Here is a 25787-nt window from a genome sequence, read left to right as displayed (position 1 = left end):
ACGGCAGGACCTGGTCGATGACCTGAAGAGAGCTAGGACCACGGTTTCAAGGAAAAACATTAGTAACACAATACGTCATCATTGATTAAAATCCTGCAGTGCATGCAAAGTCACCCTGGTCAAGCCAGTGCATGTCCAGGCCCATCTGAAGTTTGCCAATGACCATCTGGATGATCCAGAGGAGGAATGCTAGAAGGTCATGTGGTCTGGGACAAAAATAGAGCTTTTTGGTCTAAACTCCACTCGCCGTGTTTGGAGGAAGAAGGATGAGTACAACCCCAAGAACACCATCCCATCCGTGAAGCATGGAGGTGGAAACATCATTCCTTGGGGCTGCTTTTGTGCAAAGGAGACAGGATGAATGCACTGTATTGAGGGGGGGATGGATTGGGCCATGTATCGCGAGATCTTGGCCAACAACCTCCTTCCCTCAGTAAAAGCATTGAAGATGGGTCGTGGCTGGGTCTTCCAGCATGACAACAACCCGAAACACACAGCCAGGGCAACTAAGGAGTGGCTCCTTAAGAAGCATCTCAAGGTCCTGGAGTGGCCTACCCAGTCTCCAGACCTGAACCCAATAGAAAATCTTTGGAGGGAGCTGAAATTCCGTATTGCCCAGCGACAGCCCCGAAACCTGTAGGATCTGGAGAAGGTCTGTATGGAGGAGTGGGCCAAAATCCCTGCTGCAGTGTTTGCAAACCTGGTCAAGAACTACAGGAAACATATGATCTCTAATTGCAAACAAAGGTTTCTGTACCAAATATTAAGTAATGCTTTTCTGATGTATCAAATACTTATGTCATGCAATAAAATGCAAATTAATTACTTAAAAATCATACAATGTTATTTTCTGGATTTTTGTTTTAGATATCGTCTCTCACAGTTTGTGAGTAGGAAAACCTGCAAAATCGGCAGTGTATCAAATACTTTTTCTCCCCACTATGTGTGTGTGTGTGTGTGTATATATATATATATATATATATATATATATATATATATATATATGTGTGTGTACATATACATTGTGTATGTGTTGTTTTGCCTTTAGTTACACTTTAAATGTATTTGAACTGTGTATGTTTCTTTTTGCCTGACATGCTATTTTAAGACTGAACAAGAGTGGTTACCTAGTGTCGGGAAGACACTATGAATATGTGAGTGTTGTACTATTTTAAATATTGCCTGGTTATAAAACGTTTTTACGATATGGAAGTTCGCCTTCTTATATCCTGCTTCTATGTGTAATCAGGACCTCTATGTGAGGGTTCAGTGTGAGGGACTGAATCTGGAGCCATTAACCTTTAACGGGAACACTAAGAGGCGCAGTAGCTGGTTTATAATGTGACCATCTTTTTTTGTTAAGTTTTTGGGGCTGTGTTCTATATGTGCATAGAGAGATCACACAAATACTTAAAAGCATAACATTTATTAAAAGTAATGACAGATAAATAAAATATAACAAGAATACTTAACTAAAGATGTTTGCGCCATGGACTCCTGTTTGCTGTTACTGCAACATGGCTGGCCAGGTTCAAACGCTTGAATGGTTTTTTAAGCTCTGGTGTGACATTAGTCTATTCCAGTTTGTGGTAGATACAGGCTAGTATCTGGGTAAATGACCAGTCAAATTTGTTTGGACAGTCATCACCTTTTAAGGAGGATAGTGGGCTTGGTCATCCTGCATTCCTTTTTTCTTTTCCTTTTCCTTTTTTTTGTATTCTGTTTATTAAGATTTTATGTATAACATACAACATTCTGGTTGTGTCAACGTGACACTAGCCCGATCCATGGCCACACATGGCTCAAGAATGCATTTACATTTATCTGACTAACATAGTCTAACATGCATATTCAAAACACCCCCACCCCACCCTCCCTTTGTTCACAGCTCAACCCAGGAGGATTCTTTGGTTTTTCCTTGTATCCATTGGTTGACAGGGAACTAATACTAAATCTCTCTACTGAAAGATGGGATAGCCGACTGCACTGATCGCTAATCCATATACCAGGACAACTGACTTGCGAAGTTAAATACTGATCCGTGCCCTTTGGGGGGACACTAGACTCTCCTCAGGTATGTCTTGGTGATTAGTAATATTCACCCATTAGCCTACAGTATCCTTAGAGTTATACCACGCCTGCTATACTTTATCAAACTTCTTCCCTAATCTCCTAGCCCTGTATGTAGCTTTGTAGTAAGGCATCATGGTGTTTACCAGACCCTTCCAGAAGATCACATCCGGAGCCCTTGGCTTCTTCCAGTTTAGTAGTATAGCCTTCCTCCCATGGATCAATAGAATGTTCAGCAGAGTTCTCAGAGCTCTAGATGGTACCACCTCATCCACCGGGCCCAATAGACATACCCTCACCATCAATGGTATGGGTATTACCAGGAGGTCTGAGATACAAAAGATGACTTCAGACCAAAATTGCTGGATTTATGGACACTGCCAGAAAATATCATCAGCATTGGCGGGCGAAAAAGAGCATCTCCAGCACTCAGTAACCAACCTAGCCGGGTTATAGTAACTCCTTTGGGGAAATTTAAATTGGATCAATCTTTTTCTAGCTGACACAAGATGTTTACAGGGCTGCGTCCATAAGAAATCCCAATCCTCTCACTGTATTTCAGGAACCTCAGCTTCCCGCTTTTCCCTACATCTGGATAAGGCCTGTGGCGTCTTTTTGAAAAATTCTTTGTACTGTAAGTCACTGAAAGGGGTTTGGCCAATTCCTCTACCGTCAGCAAACTTTCGAGATCTGAGGGCAGAGTTTCCACTTTCACCTCTCAAAACTGTATCTGAAAGGCATGCCGAAGTTGAAAGAAACAAAATCGGTAAGAATTGGGAAGGTCATGTCTCGCTTTCATTTGGGGAAAGGTCAACAGGTCCCCAAAACAGGTTATGTCCTTCAATGATTTTATCCCCTTGGTTGCCCAGGTCATGGGATCGGGTAGATTATAAAAATGTGACAATGCGGGGTTCATCCTCAGAGGGGCAGAAGGGGTGACTCCCTGATAGCTAGGACATGCCAACTTCACTGCAGCTTCCCATGCTCTGATAGTGGCCTTCATTGTTGATGTCAAGTCAATGGTAGATCAGTTTTAGTACCCCTAAACAGAGCTAAAGACAAACTTTCATATGACCCCAGATGAGCTGCCTCCAACACGGTGGCCGCGTATCCATCATCCGCCAGTAACCATCTACGGGCAAACACCATTTGGCCAGCCAAATAGTATTTCTGCCAGTCAGACAATACCAATACCCCCTGATATCCCGGTTCCTGCAACACTTTGATGCCTATTCTAGGAGGTTTGGGTGCCCAGAGGAAAGAACTGACAATACTATCAATCTTCTTAAAATACGATTTTGGTACCCATGTAGGTGCATGTCGTAAGAAGTATAAAATGACTGGGCTGTATAAAATGAGAAGACTGATTCGACCTATCAAAGACAACGGCCGTTTAATCCAAGCCTGAACCTTTTGCTTAAGTAAAGTCAGCAGTGGGAGTAGATTAAGGGATATGTAGTCATGTACATTTGCGGTGAGCTTAACCCCTAGATACTTGAGGGATGTAACCCATTGTAACGGAAGATTTGGATCGGCCCTCTCCCTGGCTCCCGCGTCAATGGGGAGAATAGATGACTTGCTCCAATTTACTTTCAACCCTGAATATTTAGCAAATTCATCAAGAATATCTAATGCCATCTGCAGGGAAACACCCAGGTCATTGAGGAATAGGAGCATGTCATCAGCATACAGCGTCAGGGACTCGTTTATTGTACCCACTTTAATAGCCTGTATCCCCCTGATAACTTAAGTGCAACAGCTAAGGGCTCCATGGCATGGGGCAAACAGGAAGGGGGACAGGTGACACAATCTGTCTGGTGCCCCTGCCGACCTTAAAGAACACAGATATTGAAAATCCCACCCTAGGATGCCTGTAAAGCATGGAAATCCACTTTCTATACTGTGGCCCAAATTCCATAACTTCTAGAACCTTGAACATATACTTCCGATCGACTGAGTCGAAAGCTTTCTCAATGTCTATTGACATTACTATTCTAGTCTTGGAGTCAATAGGAGGGAGTTGCAAATGAGTAAAGAGTCTCCTTAAATTCGTGTCTGTAGATTTACTCAGCATGAAACTCGTCTGATCTATATTCACTTTAGAGGGATTAACTTGATCGCCAATGCTTTGGTTAAAATCTTTAGATCCATATTTAAAATAGCTGTTGGGTCCTTCCTTGGTTTAAGTAAAAGGATCATGTAAGCTTCTAGTATAGAATCCGGCAGAGTGTTGTTTTCAAGGCAGTGTTCCAGAAGCAAGCTAAGTCTGACAGCCAAGTGTTCCACGTTTGATTTATAGAAATCAGCCGGGAAGCCGCCTGGGCCAGTGGCTTTATGCTGTCTTCCCCCTGACAACTTTGGGAGTGGCAGACCCTCCAGCAAGGAGTCTAGAGCTGATTCATCATAGTTTGGGATGGAGGAGTAGAGGGAAGAGAAAAATCTACAAACTCCTGCATTATAAGTAAAGTATCGGTGACCAGGGCTCCCCCTCTATTTCTGCTAACCAGAATATTTGCGATCGGGTGATAGTCTGCAACCAACATAGATAGGAGTTTCCCATTTTTATCCCCTTCCGCAAATACCATGTGCACCCTCCGCTTTACCTCTGAGCAAGTCAGCCCTGTGAATTGTAAAGATAAGAGACGCCGTGCTTCTAGCAGGGACTCATAAGAGGCTCCCGTAGGAGATCCTACATGAGCTTCTGCACATTCTCTCTCCCTCTGTTGCAGAAGTTGAAATTCCTCATTGTCATTCGTGTGGGCTGTCTTAATGGCAGATATACACTTCCCCCAGCCACAGCCTTAAAAGCATCCCATAACACAGGGGGATCTGCCGTATCAGCATTAAAGGACCAATATGACTTGATTCCTCCAGCTGGGTGAGAGCCGCCAACCCCCTTTCTTCGCCCCTGTTGAAAAAGTCAGGGTGAGAGAAAGAGGATTATGGTCTGACAGTCCCCCAGCTAAGTACTCAATGTCTGTCAAAAACGGTAAGATAACACCATTGCCAAAGGCCATGTCTATCCTGGCTGAGGATCTGTGGGCCGTCGATATGTGAGAGAAGCATCTATCTGCTGGATGCTTCCAACACCATATCTCCGACAATCCAGCCACAGTGGCCCAGCTGATCAAACCTGAGAAGCCCAATCTATTCGGATTGGAGGAGTCCAATGCCGCGTCTAGGACGGCATTGAAATTGCCCATCAGAACCATGGGAACATGTGCATATTGTGCCAGCCGAACCAGTAAATCATACAGTAATTGTACCTTAAAAGGAGGAGGCAAGTATATATTAACCTGCAGTATTTTACGAAAACACATATCCAGAACCACCGCCACATATCTACCTCCCTGATCAGAGACCACCTGATGGATTGTGCAGGAGATGGCTTTACTAATTCGTATGGAAACACCTCTAGCAAATGTAGAATAAGTAGAGTGGAAGGCTCTTTGAATCCACGGCCTACGTAGAGCATATTACTACCATCCAGGTGAGTCTCCTGCAGGAAAATGACATGTGGCTTTGCCTGTTTCAAGTATTGGAATATTGAGGCCCGTTTTAAACTTGTGGTTAAGGCCCCTAACTTTCCAAGACAAAATTTTAACTTTATGTGCTATGACTATCATATCACCTCTGGTAAATGTATCCCAGCAGAGCAGTGTCAACACTTCCCTATCTTTATCAAGGTTATTAGAAATAGCAATAGCATTCCCTAGGAAAAACATATGAAACAAACAAACAAAACAAATCAAATGAAAACATTTTGATGACCTGTGACATTTAAAACTCCAAAGCCCCCAACCCCCCCCCCAGCTATTATACCAGAAACAAAACCAAAAAAATGAAAAAAAAAAAACAAAACAATTCATTATGTAGCAGCTTAGTCCCTAAACCCAAAAAAACAAATAAAAATAATCACGGTGAGATCCAGCCGCAGCAGTTGAAAGTTTGGCAGTTCCATTGGTGATTCTACAGATCCTCTGAGCGCTCCTTGCGGCAGGAGCGTGGAGCAATAGAAAAAATAGGTGCAAGTAGGAGCAATAAACAAAAACAAAGCAAGATAGGGGAACGGCTCCCTCAAGTGGCACACTGTGATACGTTTCTTATGGTCAAAAATAAATGCCGTCAGCAATATAACCCCATGAGAATGACATCCTGGCTATACCTTCCAGCCAAAAGTGATCACCCACCCTTGCCCTCATCCACCACACAAACTAGAATATTGTTCAGTTTTTACAAAAAGAATTCCCATTTACGTAGGTAAAAGAACTAAATTACCTTGGAATTAAAATAACTCCTAGAGTCGAAAAAATTTACCAGGCAAATTTTATCCCATTGATCAATGAGGTCAAAGAAGAAATGAAAAAGTTAAGAATACAGCCACTTTCATGGATTGGAAGAATAAATATGTTCAAGATGATGATATTACCCAAAATAAATTACAGATTACAGATGCTACCAGTAAAGATCCCGCAGAGCTTTTTTAAAATAATTAAAACAATTTTGTTAAAATACATATGGTTTAATAAAAAACCAAGAATCAAATACACGCTGATTACAAGGAAAAAGGAGCACGGAGGTCTGGCTGCTCCAGATATAAGTAGGTACTATAAAGCCATAGTTTTAACACGAATGTTAGAGTGGACAAATGAGAAAAATGAAAAAAAAATGGGTGGAAATGGAAAACATAATAAGCGGAGTCACATTACATAAGAATATTTGGATTCCATGGAAATATAGAACATTGGACACTGACACACACGAAATAACAAAAAATGTATTTAAAATTTGGGACACCATTCACTTAAAGAATGAATGGAAATATAATTCACCACTATTAGCACTCACAGGATCGAATTTCTTCACCCCTGGGAAGGAAATATTTGGAATTCAAGGAATACGTAACCCACAATTGAAAGATATCACTAGAAATGGCAAAATAAGAACACGAGTAGAAATAGAGGAAAGGAATGGATGGAAGATGAATGAATGGAATTATAATCAACTAAGGCACTTAGTAAGCACAATACCACACCCACTGAGAGACGAAACGAAATTAACCGCACTGGAAAAGCTATGTAGCAATGAAATACCATTGAAAAACGGAACATCAAAAATTTATAGTATACTGACAGATTTGGAAGCACAAGAAAGACCAGAATACATAAATCAATGGGAAAAAGAAATGAATATAAAAATAGATAATCAAAAAGTGGAAAAAATGATAGAAATGGGATATAATAAGGCCTGGGACATGAAGACTATTGAAATGAATTATAAACTAGTATCAAGATGGTATATGACCCTAGTAAGAATACACAGATTTCATCAAGACAAAACCTCTTTGTGTTGGAGAAAATGTGGCCAAATAGCAACGATCATACACATATGGTGGGAATGTCCAATAATAATGGAGTACTGGAAGGAAGTGTTAAATAACATAAAAGAAATAACTGAAGAAGAAATAGAACAAAACATCTGGACTTGCCTCTTCCATATCTATAATAAACCTAAGAAACAATATAGAAAATCAATAGTACCTAACCTCCTGAATGCGGCCAAGGCCTTAATTTCCAAGAATTGGCTAAAAAGTGGAAAACCAGATATTAGAAACTGGCTAAAGGAAATAGATTATCACTACAAAATGGAAGGAGGAGAGAAAAGGGATAATAGTAGATGGGAAAGTTGGAAAAAATACAAAGTCTCAGACATTTATTTAGATAAGATAAAAGAAAGAATAGGTGCAGAGCCAAGTGGATAAATAAATAACATAAAGGAACGGACCAAACACAGGGGGTGGGGGGAAACAAGAGGGACTGAGAGAGAATAAGATAATAGTGGGTTCATATTTATAGGAGGCGTTTTTGTCGTCGATTTTTAAGATTATTAAATAATATCCTAGAAGGGAAAAACAATAAAGATGTGACGGAAACAATCCACAATGATGTGAAAAATGAGAAGAGATAACGTTTGACATATAAAGTTGAAATAATGTCTCAGAAAAATTTTCGCTGAAGTGGAAAAAAAACAAAAAAAAAACCACACTAGAATATTGCAAGGGAGTGAAGTTGGCTATATCAGAAAGCCGGCTCCATCTAGTGGCCTAAGGAGGTATAGTCCTAGAGTAAAAACTCTACTAACCGGGACATGAAGTGAAAGAAGATGAAGTTGGTTAACAGGGCACAGCAGTTGTAGCATCAATCATAAGCAGCACAGCATGTAGACCAAGGCAATGAGAGTGAGCAAGCAGCAACAATATTAAAGCTCTCTGTCCAACCATTCACTTGCCTCCACTGGATTCTCAAAGAGCCTCACGGCCCCTCTGTATTGAACACAAAGCTTACTTGGGTGGAGCATACTATACTGAATCTCCAATTCTCTCAAACGCCTGGGGACATCATTAAAGGAGCAACATTTTTGCTGGGTTGCAGCTGAGAAGTCAGGGAGCAGCATCACACGGCATTCTCATGGCGTAATTCTTGCGGTTTCCTGGATTGGGCTAAAATCATGTCCCGGTCCCTTTAGTTCAGGAATCTGACAAGGAAGGGCCTAGGGAAGGCACCCGGGGGTTTAACACCAGTGGGGGCCCTGTGAGCTTATTCCACAACATAGATGGGGGGCAGGTCCTGCAACGAATGTAGCTGCTTTGAATAATAGCTCTGCAAACAGGACAGATTTGTCCCCCTCGGCTCCCTCCAGCAGCCCCACTCCCCAGTTTATTATTCCTCCTCCTGCCTGTCTTCAACGTCGTCCACCCTGTGCTGTAGGGGTCTCACCAAGTCTCGAAGCTCCAGCAGGTGGGCTCCCCTCAGCCCCCCTAACACCTGAGCTCCCTCTTTGTCCACTGATATCCACAAACCTCTTAGCTGTTAGAGATTCTCCCTCCCAATTGGCTGAGACACAGCAGGAGCACCATTGGCTGTTGCTGTTGTCAATGAAAGTCAACTAGCCAACCAGGGGAAAGAGGGGGCATGGTCGGGCCGGGCTCTGTGTTTGAATGAACACAGGGAGCTGTGACTCAGCTTGGGTGTCCCCATAGCAAGCTGTTTGCTGTGGGGGCACTGAACAGGAGGTAGGGGCCAGGATCACAGAAGAAGAAGAGGAGGATCCAGGCTGCTCTGTGCAAATCCACTGCAACAGAGTGGGTAAGTATAACATATTTGTTATTTTTATGGAAAAAAAACAAGGCTTTACAATCACTTTAACTCTGGTGAGTCAGTTTGGTGTGAATGGTGAAGGATCACACTGGGTGTTGCACACAGTAGCCTGAAAAACACCTTTGAGAAGTATTCAACACAAGTTTGGAGTGTTTATTTGGGACTTTCTCCTTTGGATCACATATGGACTTTTTATTGATTTTTAATTGAATAATTTTTTTTTTTGCACTTTTTCCTATTAACTCTTTGCACTTTATTAGCACTTTCATGTATTGTTTGTACTTTATGATCATGCAATGTTTGCACATTGGTGCACGATAATATTGGATTGCTTTGTATATATTGATCACTCATCTGATTTGTTATTTATTCCCGCACATATATGATTGAAATTTATTTTATTTATTCACTTGTCTTTAGCACAATTAAGGAGTGCTCACAGAGGGTAGTACAGACCAGCGCTGCTCGTTTTTTCTAATAGTGTTTTTTTGGTGTTTAATCAAAAAAGAAGTGGCAGCTGTTTCATTAATATTTTTTTTAATATTGTGTTTAAGTTCCCAAATATTTTCTGCGGCGCTGTAGCTTCTGTTGAATCTTCATTCTTATCAGCATTTAGCTGTCATTTAAGTTATTCTACCAGTCAGGGTAAGGATTCATTGCTTTGCTACCTAACCAGGTAAGCTTTGGTGGCTAAATGGTTCAGGGCCTCTAAAAATGGCATCATCATTCATAGGTTTATGGCAGTTTGAACTTGGAATTGACACTAGTTTTATCAGATTTTTCATTTCGTAACTAGTTGGAGTTCTCTATAGTAACCCAAACACCAGTCATGAAAAAATTGCAGACATATATTGTAATTAATTTAGATTTGAGAAAAAATCAACTGCAGATTGCTAAAGACTTTTTATGGCCTCCCATATTTAATTGTAATGTGCATTTTATTACATTTTAATTTCATATTTACCTGTGGAATTCTAATAAAGTGAAAGACTACAGCTCGTATACAAAATAGTAAAATAAATTATTGGCACATAGTTTAGCCATACATAAGTAACTGTAGACCTTTATGACAAATGCTTAATTTCCTGACCGCTAAGTTTGTGCCAACATCTTTCTTATTCACAATAGTTTAGTCTGTGACTTATAAATCTTTTCTCATCAGCCACTAGTACACTTGCAAAGCAAAACCAACATCAAGCAAGCTGCTGTGAGTGTAAGTCAATGAAGGTCGAACAAGCAATGAAATTGTTACAGATTTCACAATGAACGCTAATGGACTTGTTATAATGTGATTAGTTGTAAATGTCTATAACCTTGTTGACAAGGGGTCATATTTGGTATTTTAATTTCCCTTCCTGCAAAGGAAAATTCACATTTGAGTGGTTAAGATTTCATTTTACTATATTCACTTATTTTTCAAAATTAGATTTAGTAAAAAGTGTTTGTAGACCATAGTCTTGTAGTAGTCACCAGAGGTTATTGAATAGTGCTGACACCTCTGGATCTGCTTGTCCAATGATGATTTAAACACTGAGCTTACCACAATAGCCCAAAAGGTCCAGAGGCAAGTGCCAGGTGATCATTATCCATTTTTGTTAAAGTGGAAGTCCATCCTAACACTAAAATCCCTGCATCTACAGATATCCACGATCGAACACTAACCTATCTAGGCCTGTAGAAAAAATCTGTATACATACCTTTTCTGCAGCTAATCCCACACTGAGCTGTCAGCTGCGGCTTCTCTGTGGAGGCGGGTACAGAGGACACGTACGACAACAGAAGCCCCATAGTAAGCCTATGAGTGACTCCCCATTCATTTCACAGCCGTTGCCTGCTGTGTTCTCTGCAGAGCTTCCACCGCTGGAGATCGGATCGGCTTCAGAAAAGGTAGGGTTGACTTACACGTAAACACTAAAGTTAGAATGCAAAGTACAGGTCGGAATCCATATAGAGCATATTAAATTAAAACTGTTAGCAAGACTCAAGCCCCCCCCCCGCAACACCGCCCCCCCCCCCCCCCCCCCCGGGAACCGGAAATAGTTTCCCCATTGAAAAATTGGATGGTAAACAAGACAAATAGAGAGGGTGAATGTTCCTTATGGGGTCACAGACAGCAATAAAACCTGACAGGTTTACTAATCCCCCATCCCTCTATCCAAAACAAAAAATAAATAAATAAGTTTTGCCTTTAGTTATACTTTAGTGATTTTTTTATTTTTTTAGTTAAAAATAACAATGTTATACTTATCTGCTCTGTGGAATTGTTTTGCACAGAGCAGCCCAGATCCTCCTCTTCTCGGGTCTCTCTTCAGTGCTCCTGGCCCCTCTCTCCTGTTGAGGTCCCCCACAGCAAGCAGCTTGCTATAGGGCACCCGTGCAAAGCCACAGCTCCCTGTGTCCATTCAGACACGGAGCTGGGGCCCGGCCCCCTTTTCACTCCTCATTGGCTGACTGACTTTGACAGCAGCGGAAGCTAATCGTGCTGCTCTGCTGTCTCAGCCAATGAGGAGGGAAGTTCCGGGCAGCCGAGACAATCCGGCAATCTCGCTGGATCTAGAGGGACCTCAGGTAAGTAATAGGGGAACTGAGGGGGGCTGTTACACACACAGAAGACTTTTTATCTTAATGCATAGAATACATTAGGATAAAAAACCTTCTGCCCTTACAATCATTTTAAGTCTGATAGCATATTTTACTTCACTGTTTTTGTTTTATGTATTTGTTACTGTGTTACCTTGAGTTGGGGTTTGCCCAGGCTCTATTTTTGTACTTTTACCTTTATTGAAAAAAAATAAAAAAGACAGAGAAAAACCTCTCGTCGTTACTTCCTTTAGGTGATATTTACAGAAATAAAATGGACGTAATTATACATGGTCCTCTGTAATTTTTTCTTGGTTCAGGGTGCTTTGTAGATCATGGAACTTTCTGTTCTAGCTTAAAGCGACATTCCACCCATTTAAAAGTCAGCAGCTTCAAAAAGTGTAGCGGCTGACTTTTAAAAATCAGACACTCACCTGTCCTACGGTCCAGCGATACGAAGCCTCGCTCCTCTCCTCCTCCTCTCCAAGGCGCCAGCATTCTAACTGTGGGCAGCACTGCGCATGCTCAAGCCGCACTGCACACTGTGAATGGTCGGGCAATCTTCTGGGACCTGTGATGTGTCTCAGAAGATTGCAGGGGAGGGAGGGGATTGAGGTGAACTTCCTTCCAGTGCCACAGAGCCCAGGGAGAAAGTGGGAGCTGGGTGCCCATAAAAACTGGGTATCCGCTCCCCTCTAAAAAATATGACATGCCAATTGTGACATGTCAGGGAGTCACAATCACTCAAAGTGGTAGTTCCATTTTTGGGTGGAACTCCGTTTTAAGGTGTTCCAAATTACCATAGTTTCAAGAGTATATACACAGCTGTGGTCACTCTATGTACTACCACTAGTTAGTGTAGCCTTTTCATAGCATCTAAACTGTAAACTTGTGTGGTTAGAAATATTCAAATTCCACTGTCAACTAGCTTTTAAAGGTGTAGGCTATGGGGCTGTCCTGACCCTTGCTTTGTTACCTCCTGGGCCGAGGTCAGGGTGATCCCTGTAACTTCTGTACCCCCTGTAAATGTTTCCGGGAATTGTACATTTGGGCTCAAGTGAAACTACATAGACTGTTACCACCGGCCCTCACTGACATGCACAGGAAAGACAAAAGCCACACAGTTGTGCTGCATGTCTGAATTTTAATGCATCTTAGCCTCGGTTCACACCAGAGGCGGCACGACTTGCAGGTCGCCTCACCGAGGTGACCTGCACACGACTGCCGGGGCGACTTGCAAAACGACTTCTGTATAGAAGTCTATGCAAGTCGCCCCCAAAGTCGTACAGGAACCTTTTTCTAAGTCGGAGCGACTTGCGTCGCTCCGATTAGAACGGTTCCATTGTACTGAACGGGACGCTACTTGTCAGGCGACCTAGGTCGCCTGACAAGTCGTCCCAGTGTGAACCCTAGGGCTTGTTTTCACATGTGGAAGCCCTTGCCACCTATACTATCCACGTTGGATCGCTTTCAGTAGGGTATTTGACAGACGACTGGGAGGCACTATGGCGATAAGTTGCCTGCTTACCAACTGTTTTAACCCTGTAAGCATTGCGGATCAGCCCCATTAATTTGAATGGGTCCTCATTCAGGCAGCGGTACTGAACATGAGAGGAGGCATAATTTGTTCTACAGCATGTGTACAGCCCTTTCTGGCTTCTTTTGCAGTTTACAGTGGCTGTTCGGAGGGTGGTAAAAACATGGCTTAATTGACTGTTTTTTACTCCCTGACTGCAAGTGTAAACTAGACCTTAGAGAATGTTGTTTCTCTAAAACTGAAGTGGAATTTTGTTTAGAGGAAATGCTGCAGTTATTTTAACAGGGGCTGAAAGAGCGGTTTTGGCTCTGTTCTAAATGAATTGATGAAAAAGCTGAAAAGTACATTTCCCTTGATCTCCTCTAACTGAACTGTCGTTACTGGGTAGCCCTGTCTCCCTGGCCTGTCATGTGTCCATGTGGCGCTATAATAGAAAAAAATAACTATGTTTACTGGTTTTATTTATTTATTGTTGCATTCATTCATTCTGAGTACAAATACAGCATTCCATAGTTGCCATGCACTACATGACACATGTTTAGTGCGTTAGTACAAAATATTCAAGCAGTGAAGCACAAAAGAAATGGAGCAGAACACTCACCCAGGGAATCAGTAGCAAGGAGATGGGGCTGTAATAAAGGCCTCTTGAAGTAGAACAGTGTCCACAAGTGCCTTAACAGCTTTCCCTCATTACTGTTTTAAAGTAACATCCTAATTAGGGAGCTTTATTTCTGTTCAGACCACTTATGGCTTACTAATGCTACAAATCTATGCATGCTCAAATATTCCAGCGTGGACGTCAAGTGTTTAATACATCTGTGGTGTAATTGGCAATATGTGTGACCATTTTCTTCTGAAATAAAAACAACCTTTGTAATATGGTTTCACTCATTATTGCTCTTTAGATGTATAACCATAAATTCTGCTTACTGTCATTTGGCATGTTAATGATGCTTTTGTTTTTATTACGTTCTCTCCAGTTTGTCTCTATTACCTAGCAAAAAAAAAAATGGTTTATCTGCTTTCTAATGGGTACCACAGATCCGTCAAAGACGAGACAAGCAGCTTGATGTTTACTTCTTATATTGCTAGTTGCTTTTCAACAATAAGTACTAAATTGGCAAGGTACTTAGACTCTTATTGCCTTGCTTTGAGTACTGCATTGAAGAATAACTCTACCTGAAACTGAAGCATCAGCATTAGATGGGATTTGGCAAGGTGAAGTATGAGACGAGAAAAGGGAAAAGTTTTCTGTAGTGCTAAGTTTTCTTGTCCTAAGGTGACAATGCTGTTCCTCCATAGATACAGTACAGTGAGTGAGTGTTGTCACCCTAGCACAGGAGGTGTATTAATGGCAGGATCACCAGATAAAAAATGAAAGAAAAGAAAGTTTGAAAAAGGAAACTAATGTAGGACTGGAGCTCTGCAATGTATAGGGTCATATACACTTTAAATATGAGGCGCATGTATCATGACTTCAGCATTTTGTTGGCACCAGTTTGAAGCCAGACCCAAGCCACAATCCGTTAGTAACTAAATGATTTGTGAACTCTTAATCCTTACCTCTGAACTCTCTCTGCGTTAAATAATCCTGACTCCTGAAGCTCGTGTGTCAGAATTAAGTAATGATAGCGTTCTGGAGTTGAGGTTAACCCCTTCCCGACCGGCGCACGCCGATGTATGTCGGCAGAATGGCATGGCTGGGCAAATGGACTTACTGGTATGTCCATTTGAATTTCTTGCCATGCCATTGCGTGCACGCCGGCCGGGAGCTCCGTGAGTCTGGTTGCGGGTCCCGCGGACTCGATCGCCGCGGGGATACCCGCGATCGCCGCACGGAGAGGACGAATGGGGAGATGCTGATGTAAACAGCATTTCCCCGTTCTGCCTAGTGACAAGTGTCACTGATCACAGCTCCCTGTAATCGGGAGCAGTGATCAGTGTAATGACACTGCTAGCCCATCCCCCTACAGTTAGTAATCACTCCCCTAGGACATACTTAACCCCTCCCCGCCCCCTAGTGGTTAACCCCTTCACTGCCAGTGTAATTTACACAGGAATCAGTGCATTTTTATAGCACTGATTGCTGTATAAATGACAATGGTCCCAAAAATGTGTCAAAAATGTCAGACATGTCCGCCATAATGTTGCAGTCACAATAAAAATTGCTGATTGGTGCCATTACTAGTAAAAAAAAAAAATATTAATAAAAATACCATAAAACTATCCCCCATTTTGTAAACGCTATAACTTTTGTGCAAACCAATCAATAAACGCTTATTGCGATTTTCTTTTTTTTACCAAAAATATGTAGAAGAATACGATCGGCCTAAACTGAGGAAAAAAAAATTTTTAAATATATTTTTGGGGGATATTCATTATAGCAAAATGTAAAAAATAATGCGTTTTTTTTCAAAATTGTCGCTCTTATTTTCTTTATAGTGCAAAAAATAAAAATCGCAGAGGCGATCAAATACCACCAAAAGAAAGCTCTATTTGTGGGGAAAAAAGGATGTCAATTTTGTTTGGGAGACACGTCGCACGACCGCGCAATTGTCAGTTAAAGCGACGCAGTGCCAAATCGCAAAAAACGCTCTGGTCTTTGGCCAGCCAAATCATCCGGGGCTGAAGTGGTTAAAGTGATACTAAGAAAAAGCCTAATTTCTGATATAGGGTAGCTCACGAAATGAACTCGAGACTATGGGATTTGCAGTGTGCACAGAGCAGTGCACATAAACAAAACTAATGTGCACAGCATGTTTAAAAGTGAAGAGGAGAGATTACAGGAAAGGGGGTAAAATCTTCTGGGGCTGAAGCGGTTAAGCAATGCACAGATTTTAGAGATCAGGATTAAGCAATGGACACAATTCAGGGGTCAGGATTAAGTAATGTACGCAGTTCAAGGGACAGGATAAAGTAATGAACACAGTTCAGGGGTCAGGATTAAGTAATGTACACAGTTCAAGGGACAGGATAAAGTAATGGACACAGTTCAGGGGTCAGGTTTAAATAATGTACGCAGTTCAAGGGACAGGATAAAGTAATGGACACAGTTGGATGGTGGGTTACCTCCTTGTATGAGGGAAGCCTTGGTTGTTCTGATCCCTAAAGGGGGGTAAGACCCCCGGGAGTGTGATTCCTACCGTCCGGTCTCGATGAATGTTGATACAAAAATATTGGCCAAAATAATTGCAGGTAGACTGCAGTCAGTCATCCCCAAACTGGTAGATGCAGATCAAATAGGATTTATCCAGGGTAGGTACACTCAAATGAATATCAGGAGGCTTTTTCTGAATCTCCAGGCTGTTCACGACAACTCTGGGACTAGAATAGTGGCCTCTTTGGATACCAAGAAGGCCTTCGACTCGGTGGAATGGCCGTATTTGTTTCACTTACTGGAGTCTTATGGCTTTGGCCCTGTTTTCATTTCCTGGGTACGGCTGTTGTATACAGATCCACTGATTAGAATAAGGGTTAATGGTGTTATCTCGGACCCCTTCCCTATATTTAGAGGCACCAGGCAGGGGTGTCCACTTTCACCCCTCCTGTTTGCCCTGGCCATAGAGCCTTTAGCAGTCCAACTAAGGTCCAGTCCAAAGTTGACCGGTTTGAGGATAGGGGAATTCGAGGAGCGTGTGTTACTCTATGCAGATGACATGATGTTATATCTGCAGGATCCCGGGCCCTCACTCCTGGAAGCTTTCCAACTGATTCAGGAGTTTGGAGATTACTCTGGGTTCCGTAAAAATTGGAAAAGGTCATCCCTTTTCCCCATTGATGAGGCGGTGAGCGTCCCACCGGAGTGTCCCATTCCCCTATCTACGTCTTTCAGATATTTGGGAATTGAGATTCAACTTCCCATTTCTAAGTTCCTGGAGACCAATTTTTGGCAGAACTTACCGATTACCTTGATGGGACGGATAAATTTGTTTAAGATGATTTCTCTCCCCAGGTTTCTCTATATCCTCTCAAATTCCCCAGTTCTTGTGACATTACGGATCTTTAGGCATATTGATTCCATTATTGTAGGTTTTTTGTGAGGCTCTAAAGCTCCCAGGGTGTCTAGCGATCTTGAAATTACCAGTTACATTGGGAGGGATGGCCCGTCTGGATTTGTGCTCCTATTTTTTGGCCTCACAGCTTTCTTTTCTGCACTGGAGGCTGTCTCCACAGACACCTAATGCCACTACCTTACTGGAGGCTGCAATTTCTACTTCACAGGAAACCCTTCAGAACATACTATATAGAAAGGGGATTCCCGGGAGAAAGGTGGGTTCGGTGATGTCGTTACCTGGGAAGGTCTTTCATCTGTGCTCTCAAAAGAGAGGGGACGGTCCCTTGTGGCTATCTCCAAACAGTCCTCTATGGTGCAACCGGTCATTGGGGGAGTTTATGAAACTCTCTGATGGTCCAGTGACCTGGGCAAAATATGGCATTAAATATTTGCATCAGATTTGTAGGGATGGCTGTCTGTCTACATTTGCCCAGTTGAGAGAGCAATTTGGAGTGCCTAGGACTTGGCTCTTCCGATATGCACAACTACGACATGCAGCATATACCCAGTTTGGTGGGCCTGAGATTAGGATACAGAACACTGACCTAGAGAGGGTTCTGATTGACCCGGATACGTCCAAGTGGATTTCTAGATACTATGGGGCAGTGGGCCCGGGGAAGGTGACCTTAACTTCAAGAGCCAGGGAGAGATGGGAGATGATTGTCCTGGAGTTGTCGGAGGAACTGTGGCAGGAGGTATTGGACACATACTTGGTGTCCGTTATCTCCTCTACCGATAGAATGATCCAGTATCGGTATCTACACCAACAGTATTATACACCGGCTAGACTGCATCGAATGCATAGGAGGGATTCTGCTACTTGCCATAAATGTGGGAAGGAGGAGGGCAATTTTAAAAATATGGTGTGGGAGTGCATGAAGTTGAGACCGTTATGGTCTCAGGTCACTGAATTTATTAAAATCTGATAAGTTTGCTCTACCGAATATTTGCTCTCCCATAAGTTGTTTACTTGGGATTTTTGACCAGGAGGAGATGAATGCACACAATAAATTGTACCTTCGGATCCTGTACTTTGGAGTTAAAAAGCTCATTGCTAGAAGATGGATACATGAGGAACAACTAACGCTGGGGATGTGGATTAAAATAATAAATGCAGATGTGATGTTGTATAAAATGACTTATGAAGCTAGAGGGGCTACCAAGAAGTTTAGGAAGGTTTGGTTCCGATGGGTAGACTCTGAGAGTACGTTGGATGAGGAAGGGCCCTAGCACATTAGAGAAGTAGAACTATGGCTATTGCCAAAACATGGCGGATGGGTATTGCTTGCTCTACTTCCTTTCCTATAGACAGGCTAGGTATTAATGTCTCCTGATTGGACAGAAGCACCGAAATGTTGACATCCCAGGGGGGGGGGGGCTTCTTTATTTCTTTGTTGTTCTGAATTAATATGTTACAATAAATTTCTAAATAAAAAAAAATGCACATATATATTCTAACATAGGGTAGGCATGGAGATTGGAACACCTAATTCTAGTTAGAGAGCTATTTGTACTATTACTGTTATGTTCCTGGAGATATGTATGTTGATTTAATATATATACTATATGTTGCATGTATAATTCTGCTGTGCACAATAAAAACATTTAAAAAAAAAAAAGTAATGGACACAGTTCAGGGGTCAGGATTAAGTAATGTACGCAGTTCAAGGGACAGGATAAAGTAATAGACACAGTTCAGGGGTCAGGATTAGGTAACAGTTCAAGGGTCAGGATTTCAAGGTCTAAACTCTGTGATTCTTAACCCTGACCCCTAAACTCTTAAGTTTCACACTCTCTTGACCCATAACAGCATAGTTTAATTTTATTTATTTTTTTTTAACCATACCTTTTAAGCCCTGCCCACTGTTAAAGTAATGCAGCCTCACCCACAATTTGCCATGCTGAATCTTTGAATGTCGTGTGGCACCCAGGGTATTTTGTTTTTATACCTTCAAAGCCTGCCTCTTGAGAGTGTATAAAGATTTTTTTCTAAAAGAACATAAAATAAAATGAAAGTGTGAATTTGTGGGTGTGGCTATAAATAAGGATGTGGTTTTGTTGGCGTGGTTAGTAGGGTGTGCCTGGATTTTACTATGAAAATCTGGTAACCTTATTTTTAGGGCAAGTTTACACTTGGGGGGGCTTGGGGTTTGGTGTGGGGTGGTAAAATCGAAAAGGTGATTAAGTAGCATTTTACCTTCCTCCCCCCAAGTTGCAAAGGCAACCAGGGGCAAACCCATGCCACAGATATGATGCTGCAGGTTGCTGTGCAGAAAAATCCCCCCACGTCTCATTTTCCAGGCAAAGCCAGGATAATAGAGCAACATAAAGCCTTCTACATGCCTGACAAACATCCTCTGAACAACCATCCACTGTGGATTGCTCTTCTGAGAGCTACTGCTAGTAGGGAAGGTATATGCTCAATAACAACTTGTTAGCTATTGCAAGCTCTTTAAACGTTTCTTTATAAATGAAATGATTAAATGATGTTAAACAATATGTTCTTTCATGTGCCTGTTATATTTATTTAAAGATGTCAGTGGCATTCACTGTGGAGATGGAGCAATGTATTTCTTATGTGAACCTGTCTTGAGGCTCAAGTTGAGGATGCTATGTAACTGTTCTGTTATATTGATTAAACCATTGTGCAGTGATTACAAGCCAGCTCTGCTAGTCTGGCAGTCTGTTATGGATTCAGTTAATGCACAAAGTTCACGCACAGTGTGTACCATCATCTATGCAAGATAATGTCCATAACACTATATTTAGAATCCAAAGCGCCAAACAAATCTAAGTGATACAGATATAGACATAATGGAGACAATTTAACAATAGATCAAGTGGGGTTATCACTGTGGTTAACGCAGACCAGAGATTAATAAATGTTGTTTCCCAATACTGTTAGGCACATTTGTGAGTTGTATTTCACTAGTAAAAATGTAGTTCTCCAGTATATTTAAAGCAGGTAACATAATTAAAACTTACCTTTCTCTCCCTAACAACTTAATTCCCCTACCAGCTCTGTCATTCCACAAGTTATCCCCCCCCCCCCGAAATGTAGTTTTTACTAAAGCTAAGTCTGTTGTCACTTTGTTCACTGCAGCTGGAATAGAGACCAGTGATCCAGTGATGCTTATGTTTATGCCATAGACAAACTGGCCCCCTCCTCAGGCAGAATAGAAATGTGTTCATCACTGAGGCAGGTATGTGGACACTCAAAGAAGGACACTGCCAATGCATTGTAGAAGATAGATTTGACGCAACATGTTACATGACCACTAATTTTAATGAATTAGGGCTGCTTCACACCAGAACATGGTGTGGAAAACGTGCATTGTTTCCTGCACTGCATTCAAAATGCACTGCCTTTACAATCTGCTGTTGGTGCCCATGTATTGTTAATGGCACCCCAAATGCAGATTGCAGAAATAGTGCATTTGCTGGCACCATATTGCATGGTACCACAGTATTGTGCAGTTTGGTGCTGAATATTTTTCAAAAGTAGTGCATGCACTACTTTTCGTGCGATATGGCAAAGGCAGGCAAATGCACAGGAATATGCACTGCATTCCTATGCAATTCTGGTGTGAACCAGCCCTTAAAGGGGATTTTAGCCTTTTTTTTCAGCACGGTTTTAAAGCAAACCTAAAGTCTGACATACTCGTCTCTCATCCATTGTTGTGACCTTAACAAGCTTCTTTGCTGGCACTGACATCTTTAATCTTTTCTGGATTCATTGTCTTCAGTCACCTTGATTGTTCGTCCAAGATGACATAGAATACATGTGCATGGGATTAATTAATCTCTGTGCCAAGGCATGCTGTGAATATACACTGTTAAGTTGAGCATGCACAGCTAGTGTACATTTAGTGGGAAAGGATCTGGCAGTTAGAAGAGACATACACAGTCTCTTCTGCAATGAAAGAACCTGCTGTTGCATAACCTGCTAGCAGTTTTTATCATTTTATTCACTTTGTTTTCATTGATAAAGTAACATTTGGGGGCCAGGTGGCATCAAAGGGGACAGAAAATTGCCTGTATCCTTAAAGATAAATAGCTGGCATCAGGACTAATTCAGCAACTATTAATAACTTAATATCTGCTGTAGACTACTGGTTTTAAAATGGTTGTAAGGGCTGAAGGTTTTATACCTTCATGCATTATATGCATGAAGGTAAAAAACCTTCAGTGTGCAGATCCCCCTCAGCGCCCCCTAACACTTACCTAATCCCAATCTCGATCCAGCATTGTGCACCAGAAGCTCTCCTGGGTCTCTCCCTACTGATTGGCTGAGATGCAGCAACTGGAGCCATTGGCTCCCGCTGTTGTCAATTAAAGTCAGTGAGGCGGGAGCAAGTGGGTGGGGCTGAGCCATGCTCTCTGTGTCTTATGGAGGCAGAGAGTCAGCTCGGGAGAGAGCACACACAACTGCCCCCCACAGCAAGGGGCTTGCTATAGGGTCAGTCTGGAAGGGGGAGGAGCCCAGAGCGCCAGCAGGGGACCTGAGAAGAGGAGGATGTGGACTGCTCTGTGCAAAACCACTGCACAGAGGAGGTAAGTATAACATGTTTCTTATTTTTTTTTTTTTTTAATACAAATTTTTCCTTTACAATCACTTTAAAGCCAAACGCCAGCTATAACTTTTGTATTTTTATTTTTTTAATAGTGGAAAAGGGTTAACATCTGTGACATGAACAGTAGCAACATTTCAGATCTCAAACAAACACCTTTATCAGGCAGTAATGGTAATGAAGACGCTCCTTAAATAGTAAACAGTGTACATGATCCAATAGCAAGTGAACCCCTCCCTAATTGCACTTTGTGCCTCCCATCTCCAAATAACAACACCAGTTACTTAATACATAAAATAATCACCACAGTGGGCATATAAATTAAGATATATACTGTTTTATATGCACACATGGGGTACTTATTAAAAGCAAGATGGTAAGGTGAGTAGTACACTAGGAGAGAGAAAGAATTTATTCCCAATAGGAATAAATCACAATAGGAGTAATGAAAAAGACACAGCAGGGGCACTTTCGGATGAAAGGCTGTGTGGCTTCAGGCAGGACCACACAGTGAAATTCACTGGAATGGGGACAGAGGTAAGTATTTGACCAGGCGGTCTTCACTCCCTGGGATGGGGGAATACCTTAACCACTTCCAGTCCTGACTAAGTATGACATTTTTCACATCAAAATCAGCATGTTTTTTTTTTTTTTGCTAGAAAATTATTGAAAACCCCCAGATATGATATATTTGCTGTGGTGCTTGGCTAATGTCAGGTAAATAATAGGAAAATCAAATGTATTTGAAACCCATGATAAGGGAACAGAGGGGAAATTAGACTCTTTTATCAAATTAGATGCTTTTAGCGTGCTGCATGCTTTATCTTCCTCCCATGATTTATGTGACAAACAATAAGTAACTGCATAAGTTTTTAGTAAATGCATAGCATGACTAAACATCTCTCCTTCATGTAGGCAATAAATTGGTAATGCAGAAACTGACACCATCATTTACCCGAATATTAAATGGAAGTACTGTATCTTCTCCTCTCTGCTCTGGACCCACCATGTCAGTTATCTTGTTCCTACTATACTGATTACAAGAAGGATACAGTGTTTTAGCAATATAATATGTGGCAGGTCACTTATTTTTTATTTATTTTTTGTCTTACTTTATAGCTTACATGATCCATTAAGTACTTGTGTTCTGTGTGTTTCAGGTGACAAATAGGTCTGTGGAAGCCTTTGCAGAACACTGCCCGGAGTTGCAGTATGTTGGTTTCATGGGCTGCTCTGTCACCTCACATGGGGTTATCCACCTTACCAGTGTAAGTAAGCTAGTTTAAAAACCAGGTGTATACTGTCTTGTCTTTATTAGCCAAACAAGTAAATGTTTTTGTCTTTTTTTTTTAGCTTAAAAATCTCTCCAGCCTTGACTTACGAAACATCACTGAACTGGACAATCAGACGGTGGTGGAGATAGTGAAGAAGTGCCAGAATCTCACATCACTCAATCTTTGCCTGAATAGAAATATTGATGACAGGTAACCTTTGTATTACAACTTGTTTTTTTTTTTACATGCAGTAATGATAAACTATGATTCTTATGCCTTCCACACTGGTTCTTTTACTGCAAGTTTAGAAAAGCTTGATATAATTGATTTTTTTGTATAATTTTTGTTATACATATTTAAAGTTATGTTTAACTTGTGAAGCTGTAGTGCTAGCTATTGCACCTATTTGTCTATTGCATTTCTAGTTCACAAGTCGTTTACCCATGCCACAGTTTATTTCTTGTATTATAGTATGACCCAGAAAACTAAAAATGTATGATTTTCTGGCTTTGTTTTGTTCATGAACAATACGCTAAGGGTGTTTTAACAGGGAACCAAAGGGGAAACTGCATATATTTGGAAGAGTTTATGTAACTTGGGGCCTGCCCTCTTGTTTTATTTGAAAACCTTTCCCCAAGCATAAAATGAGTAAGCAGGCTTGCACTGACTGTAAGCAACAGCTGCATTCCTTTACATGTTCCATATTAACTTCATCTGAAAGTTTGACAAATCTCACTTTGTGCTCTTTCATATAATGAATATATTATCTAAAGGCAGCTGTAACTCAAAATCACACATTTAATATATCAAAAAAGGCACACTGTTCCCAATATTATAATTATCCTTAGCATGGCATTCCAGTACTGTAAAGTTCCCCCAGGGTTCGCCTTCCGTATTGTTTATTTTTACTTTTTGCTGTCCAAAGTTCATAACCGCATTTGCAGCCTGATGATAAAATCATATGGTTCTGACTAGTGATGAGCTAAGGACTGGGTCAAGCCTCTTTTGGCCCAAACACGCTCAAAGCTGTCACATAAAAGAAGGCTACTGGTCCGATCATCTGCGGCCACATATGCCAAAGGGGAGGTAATGTTGGCTACATCTTTGTCTTAATACGGCCATATCTGGACAATGTATTTTGCCAAATATGACCACATGGCCACATTAGGTCAATGTCCCCAACATCCATGCCCTTTTGTTATGTGCGGCTTTGGGGTGGGGAAGTTCCCAGCAGAAGTGGACTGGGCCAGTGGCTTGCTATCCTTTATGACAGCTTCTCTTGGGTTCAGGCCAAATTAGTTTTGGCCCAAACTCTAGCTAATCACTAGCCCTAACAAGTCATTAAGCTGAAGAACATAAATGCTTATCCATTTATGTAACTTTCTTCTCTGAGTTATGCTGTATATACTTTTATAATTTACCTGATACCTAATGCTAAGCAAATTTTACTCATTGCTCCATATATAGAGAGAACTAATGCATTAATGGTTTTAAATAGTAAGCTTATGATAACTGCTTAATAGAGATTTATTTTTGATTTTTTTTTTCTGTGTTCTTCATCCACCGCTTACATAAAACTGACACAATTTTCTGACACGTTTTCTAGATTGTCTTGTATTTTACAGTATGTTTACTAGGCCATATCTCAGCAGGGATTGACACCATTTTAAATTAAACATGTCAACTGGAGCAATGCATCTGTAGTTCTGCTGCCATTGCATGAGACTGTGCAGTGTGTTTTTGCCTGAGATATCCCAAGGGTGTTTTATTTTCTTAAACATAGCAGCTGTTTCTATGCTGTTTAAGCATTCACTTTCCTTTTATGTCTTTGTCTCTCTGGTGAATTTATCTTATTGTATTACATTTCGTTTTCCATTTATTTGCCCAATATCTGCGTTGTGTCATTCTTAGTCAGTGAGCTGTATGCCCACTATATAAACACATTTAGAAATATAAATACAAAACTTTTCCCTGAGCAGCTCTACAACATTTTGCCTTGAAGGCACACCCCAGGGTGTTGCTCTGTGGTTTTAGCAACATGAAGGACATGGTTTCCCATTTTGACAGTATGATAATTGCTCAACTCTGCTGCTACATACATTTGTACAATATTTAAAGAAAAACTGTGCTAAGCATATGTGTGTACTGTACTGTGTATGTGTGTATATGTACAGTATGTATGTGCTTTTTAGACAGCAACTGGTTTAATCCCCTTTTGGTCATTGTATCTGTATAGGAAGACCCACTGTCTGTAGGTAGAAGGCTTCAAATGATAAGTCGCAGTCTCATTCCTAGATAACCAAAGGTTTGATCATAAAATATTTTTTAAAGTATTTAAAGAAATTTCTTTTACATGTAAAATATGAAATAATTTATGAAAAACACTTTATGACAACCCTTTCTGTTCCCCAGAAAATTAACCTAGAAGTAACCTGCACAGTCTGCTTTTCTGGTTTATTTGCAAATTAAATTACAAAGCTGTCACATAAGATGGTAATGTAAGATTTCTACATCCCAGAAAATCTGCTGGTCAGCCTTTCATTA

The 25787-nt window shown here is 41.2% G+C and overlaps 1 protein-coding gene across 1 annotated transcript in view; it reads left to right on the top strand.

Annotated features, from left to right (window-relative positions):
• Positions 1–25787, top strand: part of FBXL17 (F-box and leucine rich repeat protein 17) — a 1156197-nt gene that overhangs the window by 326655 nt on the left and 803755 nt on the right. The window contains exons 5-6 of the mRNA XM_073624587.1: positions 23130–23237; positions 23323–23453. Of these exons, the coding sequence (XP_073480688.1) occupies positions 23130–23237; positions 23323–23453 (239 nt within the window). The remainder of the gene's footprint in view (positions 1–23129; positions 23238–23322; positions 23454–25787) is intronic.

This window comes from Aquarana catesbeiana, linkage group LG01 (genome assembly GCF_042186555.1).
Source record: "Aquarana catesbeiana isolate 2022-GZ linkage group LG01, ASM4218655v1, whole genome shotgun sequence".
In the NCBI taxonomy this organism is placed as follows: domain Eukaryota; kingdom Metazoa; phylum Chordata; class Amphibia; order Anura; family Ranidae; genus Aquarana; species Aquarana catesbeiana.
The sequence above is the reverse complement of the archived record's forward strand: the minus strand, read 5'-3'. Positions and strand labels throughout refer to the sequence as shown.